Source organism: Pinus tabuliformis, chromosome 3_1 (assembly GCF_031772625.1).
Source record: "Pinus tabuliformis cultivar Carrire ecotype Pingquan chromosome 3_1, CPIR1, whole genome shotgun sequence".
In the NCBI taxonomy this organism is placed as follows: domain Eukaryota; kingdom Viridiplantae; phylum Streptophyta; class Pinopsida; order Pinales; family Pinaceae; genus Pinus; species Pinus tabuliformis.
The window spans coordinates 989,619,047-989,637,816 of NC_142301.1; the positions used below are offsets into that span (position 1 = coordinate 989,619,047).

General features: G+C 39.1%; 1 protein-coding gene across 1 annotated transcript; it reads right to left on the reverse strand.

Moving 5' to 3' along the window:
* Positions 1 to 6,806: 6,806 nt before the first annotated feature.
* LOC149191178 (aspartyl protease AED3-like) lies at positions 6,807 to 8,525 on the reverse strand. The gene has a single exon (XM_089413527.1). It carries the CDS (start codon positions 8,409 to 8,411, stop codon positions 7,017 to 7,019), a length of 1,395 nt encoding a protein of 464 aa, XP_089269653.1. The 5' UTR covers positions 8,412 to 8,525; the 3' UTR covers positions 6,807 to 7,016.
* Positions 8,526 to 18,770: the final 10,245 nt, after the last annotated feature.

An 18,770-nucleotide genomic window follows, 5' to 3' on the forward strand; every position in this document is an offset into this window, starting at 1 on the left:
ACCTTCATTATCTCTTTACCCGCATATATATAACCTTTCCTTTCTTTAGGCTTGGTTAATATATATTTATCGCATAAAATCTTCTATCGATACTATTTTCCTTATAAAACCTTTATAAAGGAAATGCCGCAAAACATGCATTTTTGTTTTATACGACCTCTGCATGACTTTCGAGGTTCCACCTTTATCACAATCAGGTATCGACTCCTCTGTGATTCATAATAATACACACCTCCTCCACACCCGATATGTGATTAACTGTCGAACTTCAAAAAAGCGCCCATATAACCCTGTCTGAGTATTTTACACTATCGGGAGCATTAATCTTTTGGTTTTCCTTTAAAAACCCTCTGGGACAACAAAATATCAAAAATACACAAAAATACAGGAAATTCAAAGGAAATCTCTGCCAGAACACAAAGCTGGATCTTAAATATCATGAACCCGAATCTATGAATCGTCGAGTCTGCAACCTTGTTACTTTTCCGCAACGATCCCACCACCAAAACCTCTGATCCCCGATCAGCAATCACTCTGATCGCTATCAAGGTATTGATATATCGCATATCGGCCATCGGCAATCGACACTTCCTTCAGCCAGACCCCTTCCACTTAAATGCGCCGATCCCCGATTTCCTTACGGACCCAATAAGGTAATCGGTTACGTTTGATAAGGTTTCGGGTCTGGCTACCAAATTTCATATCACTCTTCTTTTGGGCAAGGTTCATTCCTCTCTCTGGATGATTGCGATGCAACATTCGATAATAATATTGATTATATTATTATTATAATAATAATTATATTTGTATATTATTATAATAATAATATAATATTATAATCAAATATTATTAATAACTATATAAATATTAACAACGAGATTATTTCTATATATTATTATATAAATATTATAATAATAATATAAACTCCTAATAATATTATAATAATATTGATTATATTATTATTATTATAATAATTATTATATTTGTATATTATAATAATAATAATAATAATAATAATAATAATACAGGTGCCCAGAAACAGAGGCATATGCCAGAACCACCTATGCATGCATTTGTGTGGAAATGGACTTCAGCGCCGAATTCCCAGTGGAAATAAACCTAACAAGTAAAGACTATGTGTGGAACCAGAAACTCGATTATGAAAGTGTCCTCTTCCGATGTTGATTCTACTTTAAGACATGCCATCTAGCGAAAAATTGTCCAAAAGCCTCCCAAAAAAATTCTACTAGAAAAAACCACCACAAATGTACTTGGTGGGAAGGAGCACAAAAAGAACACTACATTGTCATCAAAGAAGAATACTCTAGAGAAAACTTTGAATCACAATAAATCGGGCAAGAAAGAAACAACTCTCAAGACAAGCAGGGAGAAAGCCCTGCCCAACAACAAAAAAGTGAACTCGACAACCCCTCAAGCATCAACAGTTATGAGGATTCAAATACCGCACAAAATAAATCTTCATTTAATAGCAAAGCATATCTCATAGACCAAACTTCTTCTCTGAATATCTTCAAAAGGACGAACATAATAGATCGCAAAGCTAAGACACCAATGTCCCAAGAACCAGAAGAGATGAAGGAGATGCAAGATAAAGGAAGTTGGAAAACCGTAGAGAAAAAAAAGAAAGCTACAACACCAATTAACTATATAAATATTAACAACCACATTATTTCTATATATTAGTATATAAATATTATACTAATATTATAATAATAATAAAAACTCTTAATAATACTATAATAAGATTGATTATATTATTATTATAATAATAATTATATTGATATATTATTTTTATAATATAATATTATTATAATATTATAATCAAATATTATTATTATTATTATTATTATTATTATTAATAATAATAATAATAATTATTGTTATTATTTTTTATAATTTTATATTATTATTTTTTATAATTTTATATTATTAGATTATTTAAATAATATAATGATAATCTAATATTATTATGAGCTATTTTTATTATTAATTAATATGTATTAGGAGTTTATATAATTATTATAATATTAATATAATGTTTCTACAGTGATATATATGAATAATTTGGTTGTTAATATTTATATAGTTATTAATAATCCTAAATACCCATAATAAATATTAATGTAGTTGATATAAGCCTATAGGTCTATATTAACCATATTGGAAAATGTGGTTGTATATATGTTCCATATACACTTATCGGTGTGTTTATCAATCACATTGGTAAATGTGATTGTGATAGTTTTAACTAGTTTTGAAATTGTATTCATCAGTTTTTACCTAACATTAAAAATAAATATTACAATCATCAAATTTTCTATTAAATCTTTCTAAAATAATTTTATTTTCAATTATTTCCTTATAAATTTTGTTAGTAGCTAGTAAATTGATAATGAATATATGCATCTATAACTTCTTCTTTTTTATGAAGATTCATTTTACCTCAGTTGCGTTTTAAATCTTTTAAAATTTCAGAGTTCTAAAAATGATTCAGATCTTTCCCATGTGACAGGAAACAATTCAATGTGAACTGATTATTTTGTGAAAAACGCACCTATGCCTCCAGCTCCAAACTCCTTGGATGACCATAAAAGAAGCGTTTCTGCTTATGGAAATAAGTTAATCCGAGAGATCCATCCCTCGTAACGTTTTATATTATGCAATCTCAATTATCTACAAATTGATAATTTATAAAATCACACTATTGTTATATTATCCAATGTCAATTATGTGCAAATTCATCATTTATGAAATAACATTATTCATTACCTTGTTATGATAATTTAATTATCGAGTACTATAAAATATTTTCTCTATTACATTCAGAAATTAAATGCTTCAGCAGGGATGCTTGTATCTATATTTTAAAGCCTTATTAGTCCCTGCCATCTGGCATCCGGCAGGGACTATAGTAATCGATATGACCCCTAGTTAGCATTACTTCACCCCTTTTAGGAATCGATTTTTAGTAATTCGGAGTGCTGTTTGGCGATTAGATCAAGGTTTCAAGGATGTCTGCCCTCCCCGCCAGGATGCCGAAGGACTGCCATCTTATTTGGCCTCTTCCCGAGGCGGGAGAGGCCAAAGCTTAGGTTATTTCGGAAATAGGCGTGTATGTTTCGCTGTGACCGTCAGTGGTCTGATTTTAATGCTAACATTAATTCATCAATTCATATGCTAAGGTTTCTGCAAACAGGCATATGCTAAGGTTTGGCATATTCTCCGGCGGCAAGTGTTCAGCATGCAGGCGGCGGCAAGTGTTCAGCATGCAGGCTGCATGCACTGCAGCGGTTGCATTAAAGCAACTTACCTGCTTGTTGGTGTTCGATTTGGTCAGAAGAGCCTCTCCGCCACTGGTTTCGGCTTGGTCCGTCAAGCTGCAGATTCCCCTCCCTCGCCTCCTCGCCCCCGAAAAGCCTCCTCGTCCCGGAAAATTGGGGGGTCCTGTAACTCCACGGCTTGTTTTACTGCCTTGATGTCTTGGGTTTATTTGCTTCCAATTGAGCTGTAGAATATGTTTCGGATGCTAATCTCCATTTTTCTTTGTGTTAACAGGAAAGAGGGACTGGTCAGGTGTGACGAGATGCAAGCTAAATTCCATGCTGCCTGAAAATTCGTGGTGACATAAAGGTAATGTTCTTAGACTAGTTACCTGGTCCCATTATTTAGATTGCGTGCAGACAGAGTCGGTTTCTTCAATTGCTGTTCCTGGAGTATCACTTATACCCTTGTGGCTTCCTGCAATCTCTTCCGTTACTGTATCCAGTGTTTGTTTAATCTCTACTTCTAAAATTTTCCTCTTTTTTCCATTGTATTCAATCACAATCTCACATTCCTGCGGCTTGCAGCTTTGTAATCTCATAATAAGCGGGAGTCTCGTACAAATCCCTTGCCCCGTTGGGAGGCTTATCCCTGCAAGAGATTCCAACACGCTTGACTTCCCGGAGGACTGATCCCCAATAACAACAATAGTAGGGAGCCGGATACCCTCTTTCACTACTCCAAGATTGCGTAGTGCGTCGACAGCATCGAGCAGTGGCCTAATGCGCTCATTGTAACTCTGGCTCGAGTTTAGTTCGTCGTGGCTCATCATCTGCAAGTTGCGTTTCCCTTCAAGAAGCTCTGCCCGCCTGAAGGAAACAAAACAAAAAAACTGAGGTTTACACAGGACCACTGGGAGCCCTCGGCCTAAAACCAGTAAACCCTACCTAGCACCATCCAAGCCTACCCTGTGATTTTAAACAACAATATTAAGCAAAGAGCTGTATCTCCTAAACGTAGAGCAAAATTCCCAGAAAACTGCAGGAATCCTCCATGTGCCTCGGCTCAAAACCTTTCGTTCACATAGAATGCTTACCCGGAAGAAAAGCGTCCAGCTCTAACTCATGAGAGGGTTGCCTAGGTGAAAACCTCTGGAACCGCAACTTCTTTCCTTTCCCCTGCAAACAGAAAAACAAAGATTAGCAACAGGATATGAAACCAACTCTGTAGAAACGAAAATGCAATACTCATGACAATCTGTGGCTGGTAGTGGAAATCTGCAAGGTTTAGTTTGAACCACAGAAACCCCCATCTTGGTGAATAATTGTTATGACAACGATGGGCATAACGATGATGATTGTTATTGGAAGTAGTAACAGAGCTCTGGAAACCATGAATTTAAATTTATAATATTTTCAAAGCGCGTGGTGGCTAAATCGTTAGGTGGTCGAGCTTTGGAATAAGCTTAAAATCGGTGTGGCAACTTCCATCGTCCGCTTCGCCACCTGTCAGACATGCATTAAGCCACTTTAAGGCATGCTCAAACATAGCATGGTCCAGAAAAGGCTTATTCTCGGCTTATTCTCCATTCATATTCTCGGCTTATTCTCCAGAGACCAAAGTCGACCATGCTCTGTTTGAGCATATTCACCCGGTCTTCTTCGGAAAATTTTATTCTTTTAACTCCTTATTTCAATGAATTCCTTCTTCGAATTATCTTGGTTTGGTATTGCTTTAAATCCACCTGGCATTACCTTAAAGAAAACGTGTAAAACAACTTGTAATGGCAGATTACAAATATATTTAAGTTATCATGTTACGTTTCATAGTGGTTAACATATTTAAGTTGTGTTACGTTTAGTGGTTAACATAGTGGTTAAACTAATTAGTTTATGATTTTCAGACTTACATTTATGAACGGACATAATAGCACAATTACAAAATGTGTCTTGATATGAAGGGGAACACCATGAACTATGACCATGACGAGTAAACATATGAAAGGAAAGCATTCGAATAAGTATCGTAAACAATTTCACAAATAAAACAAAGGTGAATGGAACATAAGTTCAAACGAAACATAGAATACCAATGTGAGAACCAATTCAAGCTAATTCCATGAGAACGATGATGAAAAAAAACAAAATTATCAAGGGATAAAACAAAATTTATTGAATTCAAACCTCAAACAAATATATACGTGTAACGCTCCTTCAATTTCACTAATCTCATGTACGTTGTACGAAGGTCTGGTAGTGTGATTTTTTTAATATTGCATAAACGCATATTACATAATCTTTGCTCAACATAATTTTTGCACCGTTGCGTCATCCTATAACTAACACCCTGTTGTGCATTTCCATGCATTTGAATGTGCACGAGTTTCAACCAAAAGTTTTGCAAATGCGGTACAAGTCAACTGGTTCTTGATGCATATATGTTGGTACCCATGATTATAGCTTCGAGATATATTTTAGAGTTCAGTTTTGCAGCGTTCCAATTTATTTGTTTCGCATTTGTTTCTCCTGTCTTAGCTTCAACTAAGAGCTTTCAACCTTGTGGCACTGTCTGCCAGGGTATGTAGTATCGTTGCACCTTCGGGATGTGGATAGAATTGAAACCGCAGCTTCAGCTCGATTCCGCTGCAGGGAGCTCAGGAGCAACCACTATTTGAACCAACAATGAGAGAGCCAACAGCTATGAAATCTGCAAGTGCAGTCCCCGGAATCTATGCAAGTTGTAGAATCCCCAGAATACAAAGAATGACCTGCTGCCCACCTCACTTATTAAGGACGTGCCAGGAAGTAATAGAGGGAGGGTATTATTAGGCATTCGACCGACCATTAACTGCAAGCACCCATTACCGCTTTCACCCCCCTGATTCCCCGAAAGCCGCCGGGAGACCTGCTATATCTTTACTAAGTATACTGACCACTATTACTATATCCTGCTACTGTTACTTCCTACCGGCCCGATACTACTGCTACTCGCATCACGAAAGGAACGATTACGAAAGGAATGAGCACCGGCTTGGTGCAGGGATACCGGCCCGATACTACTGCTACTCGCATCACGAAAGGAACGATTACGAAAGGAATGAGCCGGCTTGGCTTGGTGCAGGGACTCGCTGCATCGCAGCCTCCCTTGTTCTAGTTTTAGTTCTCACAGATAGTTTCGTCTAAGAGTATATCATGATCACTATCTAGCGTAGGCTATGTAAATTTGAATTTATGAATGTTTGGGTATTATGGCCATATTTCTCTAAATTGAGTAGAAATTATATATCGGATATAAAGAAATAAAATCATGGTTGTGTGACATTGCATTTTAATATATTATAAACAAAATGTTTACGTTGTGCTTTTAGTTTTACCTTTTTCTATAGAGATTATCGTTTCATGGGTATTAAAATATCATATTTACCGAGATTTGTATTTATGAAATTCCACAAAACGCTAAAATATGTTTTATGGAAACCAAAACAGTTTGCTGATAATATGATTCTTGTTAACACGAATAATAAAACAAGAGTGAGGAAATAGCAAAAAGACCTGACTAAATAATACAGATGACTATTAAGAGCACTGTCGCAGCTATGCACCAGTTGGGCTTTCATACGACAGATCATTATTTAAAAGACGGTTACTGGCATGGAAGATAGAAGTGGGAGTTGCAGATGAAACATAGAAAATGGACGAGGGAGGTATCAGAGAAGAAGGGCAAAGGAAACGTTATCAAGCACTTGTACAACTTTCCTGAGCAAATCCAACTCGAGAATTGGGGACATCAAAAACGACACGGAAATTCTGTTGTTGAACATTTCCTACGATAGAAAAAGGAAGGGAAAGAGAATTAGAAGTCGAGAAAGCCAAGCAAGATAACCCCGATCCTGGGCTGAATAGGATATTTTCCTTCGGCAAATCCAGGTCCACGCTACCATCGAAATGTAACGTTATGGTGGGAACGTCGACGGAAGAAGAAGACAAATCGTAACAAGTATCGAAATCTCCAGCTGATGTGGGCTGCGTATTAGGAATATGGCTGCGAAAAGCGTCTCTGAGAGCTGTGTAAGCAGAATCAACCAGATGGGTGATCGTTGTTCCCGAGTCGATGATCGTTCCTCCCCCGCCGCCAGTACTCGTTGCGGGGACAGGGACAGTCGTGTCACCAACGCTGATTCCATTCAAGTTGACGAAATAAAACGTCGGGTTTGAAGGATCTTTTATCAGTGTGGTGAATTTCAAACCTGGGGAGGAAAGAGCAGCTTCCTTCCCAAGCACAAGGGATCCCGAAGATGCTGACGATGCCTGCAAGCTGGGAAGACAGTAAGAAAACGTTCCGCCGAATAACTCTGCGGTGGGCTGATTCAGCAACGAAAGTGGTCCACCTCCCAATCCCATCAGCCCCGGTTGATTTTGACTTAATCCGCTTACGGACTCCGCACAAGCGAATGAGAAATTAGGAAGAGATTGAGCGCCAAGAGTGATCGCGTCGGAAGAAAGTGGACCCTCCACAACAGAGCGATCTCCATACGACAGTTGCACATCACATTCGTTATTTTCCCCGCAATTCGCGTTAGGAGCTTCCTGACATGCCTGTGAATTGCAGTCTAAGGAATTATAGGACGAAGACAATGTGGAGTCGAAAGGTGAAGCGGCACTCGAGTCGCAGCCTTGGCACTGTGCGCACGGAATCCAAGCAACATTACTACCCGTATCTATAAGCGTATACATGCTTTGCTTGGGCGTGCCAAAACCCACATTTATTATGTACTCTCCCGACCCTGGCATAACAGGGACGTTAGCGTCGTCTTCTTGGTCGATATTGGAGGAACGAGAATTCGACATGGAGCGCTTCAAAAACCGGAGGCGATTGGCGTCGGCTTTAATTCTTTCAGATATCAAGCTTTCCCACGTCCTGTTTGGAGGTCGGAAAGGTGAACACTCTGAATAAAGATGCATAAGGGGAAAGCTCACGCTACGTTTCCAGTTCCCCACTTTTCTATTCAAAGGTTTGACACTACTCCGACAGTTCGCAGCAGAGGCCTCGACCACTCCAGACATTATTACAGCAACCGACATGAGACAGAAGAAAATCGCTACAAACTTGATCATTGTGAAGAAGTTCATAGTATTCTATTAATTAGAGCAACAGGGACGAAAACTCCACGCTACTCAGCAGACTTCTGTGTTTGAAGAGGCGGGGCGATCTTTGTTATATAGTGCACACTCGATGCATGTCTTGCCTTGTTACATACGTCGGGGCTGGTATGGTTACTTACGTCACTATAGAACGCTAATTGCGGAGATGTTTATACGGTCTCCTCGGGCCTTGACTAATCTGCCAATAGTTTCTCTAACATGCAAATTACAATTAAAATATATGTGGAATCCAATCATATTCCATATATGTTTGAAGAGGCGGGGCCATCTATGTTTTGCCTTGTTACATACGTCGAGACTCGTATGTTTACTGACATGACTATCGAACGCTAATTTCGGCTATATTTATACGGTCTCTTCGGCCTTGACTAATCTGCGGATAATTTCTCTAACATAAAATATTATAATGAAATTACAATTAAAATATATGTGAAATCCAATCATATCCACCTCTTACTTCATCTTCTAGTAGCCAACCATGTCGACAGTTCTTTCAAAGTCGACGTGTGACTTGTGACAGACGTGGGATTTCCGATTTCACCTAACACAAACTGTATTTTCAAACGCGGTTTTTTAATCAAAGCATAATGCAAATATATTGTTCCCATCTTCCTTCATCATCAAGTAACAATCGATAGCGACAGGTCTTTCCAAGTCGACGGGCGACTTGTTAGATACGTCGGATTGCCCCTATGCTCGGCAGAAACAACCTTTTCAAACGTGATTTTCGGTATCGTTTAATCTGCTGCAATATTTGGAATTTTCAATAATCCGTTAATCTTAATCTTACTTTCCAGTGAATTTGTAATGGAAATAAGCGTTCCGGACCTTCATCTTGCACCGTTAACAAAAGATATCGACAGGTCTTTTCAAGGTCGACTCCAAGGGCATTTTGTTTCTGCAGTATATTCTCAATTCTGCGTGCATAGTAGTTCGAATTTGACGGCAGCTAATTTCACAGCGTGAAGAGATGCAAAACCCCAGAGTGAAGCTCATTTGTTTAGGTAACTGCTCGGCTATGTTCCCAGAAACGGGACGACGACCACCGTTTCTACAGAAAAACGCATTAGAAACGAGACGGTACGGATAACGCCGTTCAGTCTTTGTTAGTGCTAAATTTGTTTTTTCCGACCTGGATCATTTTTTCTTACAACAGTTTTATGCCACAAGGTTTAGTTATCACCGGTTTCTGCTCGGTTACATCTTAGAAACTACGGTTAACTCTCGTGCCAAAAAAGCATTGCGCAAAGCGCACTGCATGTGTCACGCCCCTACACCTGCAGTAGTCTTCCAATCGCTTGTAGCAAGGTGCGGCACCACCGAACGCTTTCCTTTCACCAATACTAACATTCGTGGACTACGCCTACTTTCACATTAACATAGTTAGCTTGTGTTTCGCAGCTAAGTAAAAGCAATTATCCTTTATACTTAATGAAGCCCATACTCATTCATTATCATCATGCAATTAAACCGAGAAAATGAAGCCCATACTCATTCATTATCATCATGCAATTAAACCGAGAACAACAATTGCAACGAGTATAAAGGGGAGGGGCAACTCCCCGTAATGTGAGTCTGCCCGACAATTTTATTAAGAATATCAGATTACAATACAAGTGTGTCTTGGGCGAACCAAGTCTCACACTTAACCAAATTTTACAATAGATAGGCAACCTGCCTTTTACAACATCTTGTGCATCTCTTGCACGAAGGACGGTGCTCACCCTAGCCACCAAGAATCTTTGCCAAGTCTTACACCAAGAACCGCACCATAGAAATTCACCTGGGCACACCTTGCCCAATCCACAACCGGTTACGAGAGATATTCCAAACGCTCCTTTAAGACCTGCGCATGAGGTACGCGCATTACCTCTTAAACCTGCGCACTTTACCTCTCTCCTTTGTGCGTACTTCCTCAAGTGCGAAGTTCATATCTCCAAATGACTCAATGCAATTGTATATGTATGCAAGTTAACATGTTTTACATATGTGGTCCCTCATGTGGGTGTTAGCCACTTGGCTGACCCCCAAACTGCACTCACACGCCCATAAAACGTTCTTCTTCAAGTCGGCCTTGCCTCATGCAAGCCTCCTTCCAAGTCGCTATAAAAATTCCCAACACTTAGTCGCATTCATAAGTGTTGCTGGTTTCGTCGCTTTTCTGTTCACGGTATCGTCGCATATTTCGTTCAGCGCGCCCGTGCGCCCTCGTGCACGACTCGCTGGTGCCCGTCGCGTTCATCTCCCGAAGGCCTTACATCCTCCTCCACCTGAAATCGTTGTCATCCTCGACAACATACCATCTCAGTAGCCATCCACCAAGATCATCACTCAACTGCGATGTGAACTCCTCTTCGCAAGGCAAACATCCTTGCAACATATGTAGAGACTCCTCTCCACTATGTCCCGGCTTAATGACCACTGCCACCAAGCTCATCATCATCCACGATGTTGACTCCTCCACACAAAGCAAACATCATTGTAACATGTGTAGAGCTTCATCTCCTTCATGCTTCGACTTCGTGACCAACTGCCACCAAGCTCACCATACCAAGGTATGCACCTCCATGGTATGATCTCCATGAGATGTCATCTCGATCCATGATTGCTGACCTCCTGTCCTCATCATGTGTCCTCATGTGAACTGCTGCCATGATACTCCAACATAATGCCAACACATATTTGCCCACTGCTAGCCCTCATGCCTGAACTAGTCGGATGGCCAGTCCAACTGCCACGCTCAATCCATGAGAGTGAACATCCTCATGCCACCATCAGTCGTTTCTCAAAACATCCTGCCACATCCTTGACTCATCAAGAATCTATCTCCACAATCCATGCTCCGGTCCATGGAACTCCATCCACCTCATCTGCAACATGATGTCCATGATGTTTGGGGTCAATGTGCTACAAGAAATTAGCCACATCTATCCCAACATCATCATGTGTGTGTGTCCTCCATGTGAAGAGATCATCTCCTCAAACCGACTCTCGATGTGCCACATCCAGGTCCATGAAGCACCCCTTCATCATATCTACAATGTGCCATCCCTCAAGCCTGCCATCGAAACAAGTATGCACTTGTCTCATCTGTCCATGTGCTGCTCAATCAGCTCCCATGTGCCAAAAGTAGTTGAGTCTCGGCTCAACCCATGCCCAAGTGCAGCCACCAAGGCATCATCATCATCGTTGTAACTCCATCACTTCAAAGTGTCTCATATCGATCCTCTACATCAAGTCACTCTTCCAAGCCATGCCCATACATGTACTTTGAAAGTATGCATCCCATACTGCATCAAAGTCTCCTGACCTCAGCTCCTCAATGCATCAGATCCTCTAAGTCCACCATATATGAAGTCCCTAAAAGTCACAACAATCTCATGTCATCATGAGCTCCTTGAGTCATCTCCAACCAACATCTCCATGTAGTAGGAATGCTCCATAATCTGCTCACAACTCCATCCAAGTCCATGGCCTTGTTGCACAAGAGTGTACAACCTCTCCATAGGCTCATAAGTAATAAGTCTCCAACCTGATGTCCATGACTATGTTGCCCATGTAGTCCAACCATGTAGACCTACCACAACAATCAGTCATCCTCATCCAAGCTGCAATCTTCGGTCTAGTGAACTCGGTCACCCAACCATATCATCATGTCATGAGTCCCTTCATCATAGCTCCTCCATCAAAGTGTCCACCACGACTATCTCTTGGTCTCGGCCATGAGAAGTCCACCCAAGCATCACAAGTGTGTGCCCTCTTCAACTGTCCATGAGTCATGCCGGGCACTTAGCCAGTTCTCCATGTGGCTAAAGCATGACCCAATCCTCCACAACAATCATCAAGTTCCTCCCTTGTCAAGGGCCTTTGTACCTTCTACCATAAGGTCACAAATACCCCTAACAAGTCCAGCAACCATCAACAATCCTTGCTTCTCCATACAAGGTCTCATCCTAGTCATCCATGGTAAGATCCTCCATAGCATAGGCAAACTGGCTTTGCCCTTCCCTGCATATGGTCCATCTACCAAATGCTCAAATGAAACACAAGTATCAATACTTACTTCGTCATCATCATGAGGCTCTTCCTCATTCATCCATGTCTGCAAACTGCACGATCTCGTCCAACTTGATCATCCTCAAGTTCATCCTCTATCGTGGTCATGTCTGCAACCAAGTCGAAGAAGTTCGTCTTCAACATTCTTCTCCAAGGCTTCAAGTTCCTTACGAATCCAGGGCTTCTCTTCCTTCAACTTTTTCAACCTGTCCAAGGTAAGCAAGAGCTTCCTTCCACCTTCTCCCAAACTTGCCATGCCTTGTCGTTCAGCTTGGTCCAAGCACTAGGCTTCACCTCTGCTAAACCTGCTTCCACTGTCACGAGCAACCCTGCTCAAAATCGAGTCTTGAAACTACCTTCAAATGCTTCAACACCTGAACCTTGTTCAAGCCTCAATGTCACCTATCATCAACTTCACGAGCAAACCTTTCTCTAACACCCGCTCCAACCGAGCTCTGATACCACCTATCACGCCCCTACACCTGCGGTAGTCTTCCAACTGCTTGTAGCAAGGTGCGGCACCACCGAACGCTTTCTTTTCACCAATACTAACATTCGTGGACTACGCCTACTTTCACATTAAGATACTTAGCTTGTGTTTCACAATTAAGTAAAAGCAATTATCCTTTATACTTAATGAAGCCCATACTTATTCATTATCATCATGCAATTAAACCGAGAACAACAATTGCAACAAGTATAAAGGGGAGGGCCAACTCCTCGTAATGTGAGTCTGCCCGACAATTTTATTAAGAATATTAGATTACAATACAAGTGTGTCTTGGGCGAACCAAGTCTCACACTTAACCAAATTTTACAATAGATAGGCAACCTGCCTTTTGCAACATCTTGTGCATCTCTTGCGCAAAGGACGGTGCTCACCCAAGCCACCAAGAATCCTTGCCAAGTCTTACACCAAGAACCGCACCATAGAAATTCACCTGGGCACACCTTGCCCAATCCACAACCGGTTACGAAAGATATTCCAAACGCTCCTTTAAGACCTGCGCAGGAGGTATGCGCATTACCTCTTAAACCTGCGCACTTTACCTCTCTCCTTTGTGTGTAGTTCCTCAAGTGCGAAGTTCATATCTCCAAATGACTCAACGCAATTGTATATATATGCAAGTTAACATGTTTTACATATGTGGTCCCTCATGTGGGTGTTAGCCCCTTAGCCGACCCCCAAACTGCACTCACACGCCCATAAAACGTTCTTCTTCAAGTCGGCCTTGCCTCACGCAAGCCTCCTTCCAAGTCGCTATAAAAACACCCAACACTTAGTCGCATTCATAAGTGTTGCTGGTTTCGTCTCTTTTCTGTTCACGGTATCGTCGCATATTTCGTTCAGCATGCCCGTGCACCCGCCCGCGCGCCCTCATGCACGACCTGCCGGCGCCCGTCGCGTTCATCTCCCAAAGGCCTTACAGCATGCATGCAGACAGACAACTTTCATTTTCCAGTTGCGCAGCTTAAGGAACAATTTAGGATGAATAGATTTTCAATGATTGAACTAATGACTTGGTATTTTATTTTAATGTCAAGAGTTTAATATCTTTAGTTTCGTTTTGTACATATCATGGATTGAAACCGGTAAACCTGTGACAAATCTGGAATTTCTATCTAATGACAAAAATTCAGTTGGGCGCAATTAATGTTGTGTTGATAATTATTGAATAAAATCATTAACAGTCCAGTAGATATGTCTCTGAAGGAAAGAAGACGAAGAATTTAACCCCAACAACTTTCTCGAATGAATCAAATGGTCATTCTATAAACGAGAATTTTACATCTTATTATAACCAGCAATCCTCTGTACAAGCTAAATGCACAAATCTATGATTCGTAACAGAGAGCAATCCCCTCTCAACATATACTTAAAAGGAAAGATGACATTTCTAGGTATTTATGTACTTTCATTAAATTGTTAATTTGTAGTTGGTGTTTTGTTTTGTTGCATGCTAAAGCCAATAGTTCATTAATATATTGTTGAATTTTCGTTAACATAATAAAACGGCTAGGAAGAAGAATGGGTTTGGAATACTTTGTATTCTAGTAAATGAGTTTTTTAAAGCAATTTTATTGTGTTTTTTCCTCTCCTCGTTTTTGAATGCGAAACCTCAAAATTCGGTTTCTCGTCTAGTTGTAGTTTCTCGTTTCTAGTAACATAGCTGCTCGGTTCGTTGGTTAATTCAATGTCCGGTCACTACAGTGGTAGAAGAATGACAGACTAATCACTAACGGGTTGTTGATGTTTTGCTTTTAACCAAGCTTGTGTTGTATGTTGTGTGAAGCTTTTCATTGAAGAGGTCGCCCGATCAAGCTTGGAATTTGTAAAAGGATGTTATTTGTCCATTTGTTTTCAGTGTATTCTTCTTTGGCCTATATCTATGTATATGGTTGATGAGAGGATAAAAGCTTCAATTTTCTGAACGTGAGAGGGTAGCGGAATAACAGCTGCAAGTGCCAATTGACAAACATTTATTTAACACGTTGGCAAAAATCACAAAGTACTAGGAAAATTGTAACATATAAATAGAAAGATTTCATCAATTGAATTAACCTCTGTAACAAATATAATATAATAATTGTGTTCACAACAAGTTACAACAAAATTGCAGCAACAGTAACGGCAAACATAATCGTAGCAACAAAGGAACGGAGCTACAACAAAAATATCTTATTGCCAATGCAACTTAGCCAATGGAGTTGTAGCGACAATAAATTGAAGCAACAAGCAAATGGAATTGCAACAGAACTAACAGCCAACATTCAATACTAGAGGAAGGGTACTTACATTTTTGTAAGACAAAAAAAAAAAATTCTCATAAAAATTCACTTTTTATTTTTATTTTAGTTATTTTATATTAAAAAAAATTTACATTAAAAATTAACATTAATTAAATGGTTAACACAAAAATGATTTGAGACAAAATAATTTAAGACAAACAATTTAACACAAAAATATTTTAAGACTTCAGACAGAAATATTTTAAGACAAAATTTTATATTTAAGACAAAAACAATTTAAGGCAAAAATATTTTGACACAAAATTTATATTTAAGACAATGACAATTCAACTTGTCCTGGCCATGAACAAAACTCGTTGGTTTGAAATGCGTCGACAAATGAACTATGATGTGATTTTCGCTGAACACTCTTCTCAATAAACTTGATATGGATCACATAAGCCTAAATTCAACAATGACCACTTATTTAAGAAAATTAACAATTAAGACAAAACCATATCAGTTTAAAACAATATTATCTAACAACTCCAAAATTGACTCTCAAAGTGTGCCCTAATTCCGCCAACTTGTAGGCTACTACTTTCTCACGCCCATACCAAGGCTCCTATTTCACTTACCATTCAGGTTATCTTATATAAAGACAACGATTTTTTGGGCTCTTCGTTTTGTGGGGGTAACTGACTCTAAAAAACACGAAAACTTTTCCTCGCAAGATTTTTTGAACATTAATTCCTCTTTTGTCCCTTCAATCCCTGCTCATACAATTAGAGACAAATTGTTTGTCATTGCATTCAACAATACTACAGAGAGGGAAATTTTAAGACAATTTTTTAAGGCAAAATAAATCGTTTGTCTTAAAATTCAATTTTGTCTTAAAATTTTCAAAACCAAGCACTCGTAAAAAAGGTAAAAGTAAAGGATGAGGGGTCCATCTTTTCGCTATTGATGGGTTCTTTAGGAAACAAAGTGATAGAGGCCAATAATAACTAATGGGATTTAGGGATCGAGGCCACAACAAAGGTGTGATTAGTGAGAGGAGCAATGGAGGCACTTTCATTGAACGTGAATATCCAGTAACATAGTTGGACTACTTTTCAGGGTCCCCATCGATTGTGTTTTAATCTGTGTTTTTTTTTTTCTGTTTCATTTATTTTGAATGCTACTTCTATCCACTAGTTGTTGTTATCAGCACATTTTTGTGTTGGAACTCCTGACTGTCATCGATAACATGTATTAGATTCACCTGAAGGATTGTTGAAAAATGCAATAAGAAATTCTCAGTTTGATTTTGCTTCGATTAAAATGAGAAAATTTGAATTTCCCCTTCAACAGCCAAGTTGGATGCAATTAACTTGTGTGACATGGCTTGGGTCGCCCAATTTACTCAATAAATTTGAGTTGGAGGAGTTATAGTTGATTTAAGCATGTGTGATTGCTAATTTGTAACAATAAAAGTCGGTTATCTCAAGTTGTTTTCAATTAAACTAGTTCCAACTACTGGAGGAACTAGTAGAAGGCCAGTTATGCAATGGGACTTCAGTGAAACTCAATCATCATTCAGTTAGCTGATCAATCAACCCAAAATAACTAGTGCGCGTATAGAATTCGAGTTCCCTAAATGTGGTGGAGATTCCAAGGAAGTATGTCATCAGTTGTAGACTAGCCTTGAGTGTACAGGTCTTGCATGTAATCAGATGATCAACCTTGGGAATTGCACAATCCATTTTGGAAAAATTCCTAAATAATAGGGGTTAATTCCTTAAGGAATTATGCAAGGAAATAGGGGTTCAAGCAGAGGTAGAAAATGACTAAGTCTAGGTCAGAGTTTCTGAGCGAGCATAGAGATGGGTTATGCCCTTGGAGGTTGTGCTAAATTGAGCAAAGAAATTGTAATACATCTTTATTCATCAAATTATTGCTTTCCTCTAGAGAAATATTGTGTGCATGTGTGTTATTTCTTATTGTATATCTAAATTTTTTGTTCTAAATTGTGAATTAACTTCCATACAACAGTAGAGTATGTTTGTGTCTTGTGATTTTCATTAAAACTTCATGAGCAGTTGCAAATATTCACCATAATTTCTACATGGATGATGGAGGAAAATTATAGAATATCCATTGGTAGACAATATGCCTACTTCAAAATCTCTATGATAACTCTTGCGAGAAATAGATGCTAAGGATAAAAGATTGGATTGTGGAAGCATTAGTCACAAAATTCACAAGGGCAGTAATTTTGGTTGCAGGTGTGGAGGTAGATGGATTAAATGTAGCCTTTGTTGGTGCAGTTGTTGTGTTTTTAGGTGTAATACATCTAAGCATGATTATCTAAGCTAGATTAAGGTTTTATCCTAATTCTATATGATATCGAGGATCTCTACTTGATTTTTTTTCAAGGTACAATAATAACAATTGTTTTCCAACTCTATTTATTGTTCTACTATGTGGTTTATCAAAGACGCACTAGTTTGTCATTTGCGTGGTCTTTCTTCTAAACCTTTGCTCTTGTGGATCTTCCTTCTCCTTCTTTGGTTTGGGATTGGTCGATCATGGAATTTTTTAGGATCTTAGCTACTACCTATTGGTCTTCTCTATTGTCTATCTAAGACACATTACCTAGTTTTTTTGTCTGGTATTTCTTATAAAACTTTTCTCTTGTAAATTTTCCTACACCTCTTTGATTTGGGATTGGTCAATCGGGAGATTTCCGAGGATCTTTGGGACTTTTTCCTAACCCTACTCTCATTCAGTTTGGGACCTTTTCTAGAGGCTTTTCTCCTACTAATTTAGTGCCAAGTGATATTGAGTTTCTCTGCCTTCACCCTGATATCCATATGGAGACCCTACTAATTCATTCATCCTCCTCTCCTAATATCTCTGTTGGTGCCAATTCTCAATGTAATGTGACGATTAGGAAGGAATCGTGTTCGAAACCTTCAAATTGTTCATATGGGCATGATAGTGATCTTCACAATCTTTCTGCAACATTATATCTTGGTCTATCATCTTCTCATACATCATCTTATGTTTCCTATTTCTCTCTTGTTCAGGCCCTTAGAGATTATTTATCAGATTATGAGGGATTAGCATGATAATCATGTCCTTAAACATCAAGGGCTTAGGGAGTGTCTAAAAAGTCCTCATACTCTGGCACTTGATTAGGGTTAATCACCCCTCTATTATCCTTTTAAAAGAGAAACTGATGATTGGAGACAAAATTTCTCCCATTCTCCTCCGCATTTGTCCTAGGTGGCGGGGATGTGTTGTCCTCATAGTCTGGCACTTGATTGGGGTTAATCACTCCTCTATTATCCTTTTACAAGAGAAGATGATGATTGGAGACAAAAATTTTCCCATTCTCCTCTGCAGTTGTCCTCGGTGGCGGGAATGTGCTGTGGATGCTTTGAGTTTATCTAGTGATCTTGTGGATTTTTAGGATCTTAAGGTCATGAATTTTCTTGCCTATAAATCCTTTGCACGTATCCTTCTATCTACTTTCATCAAGGGATTGAAATAAAT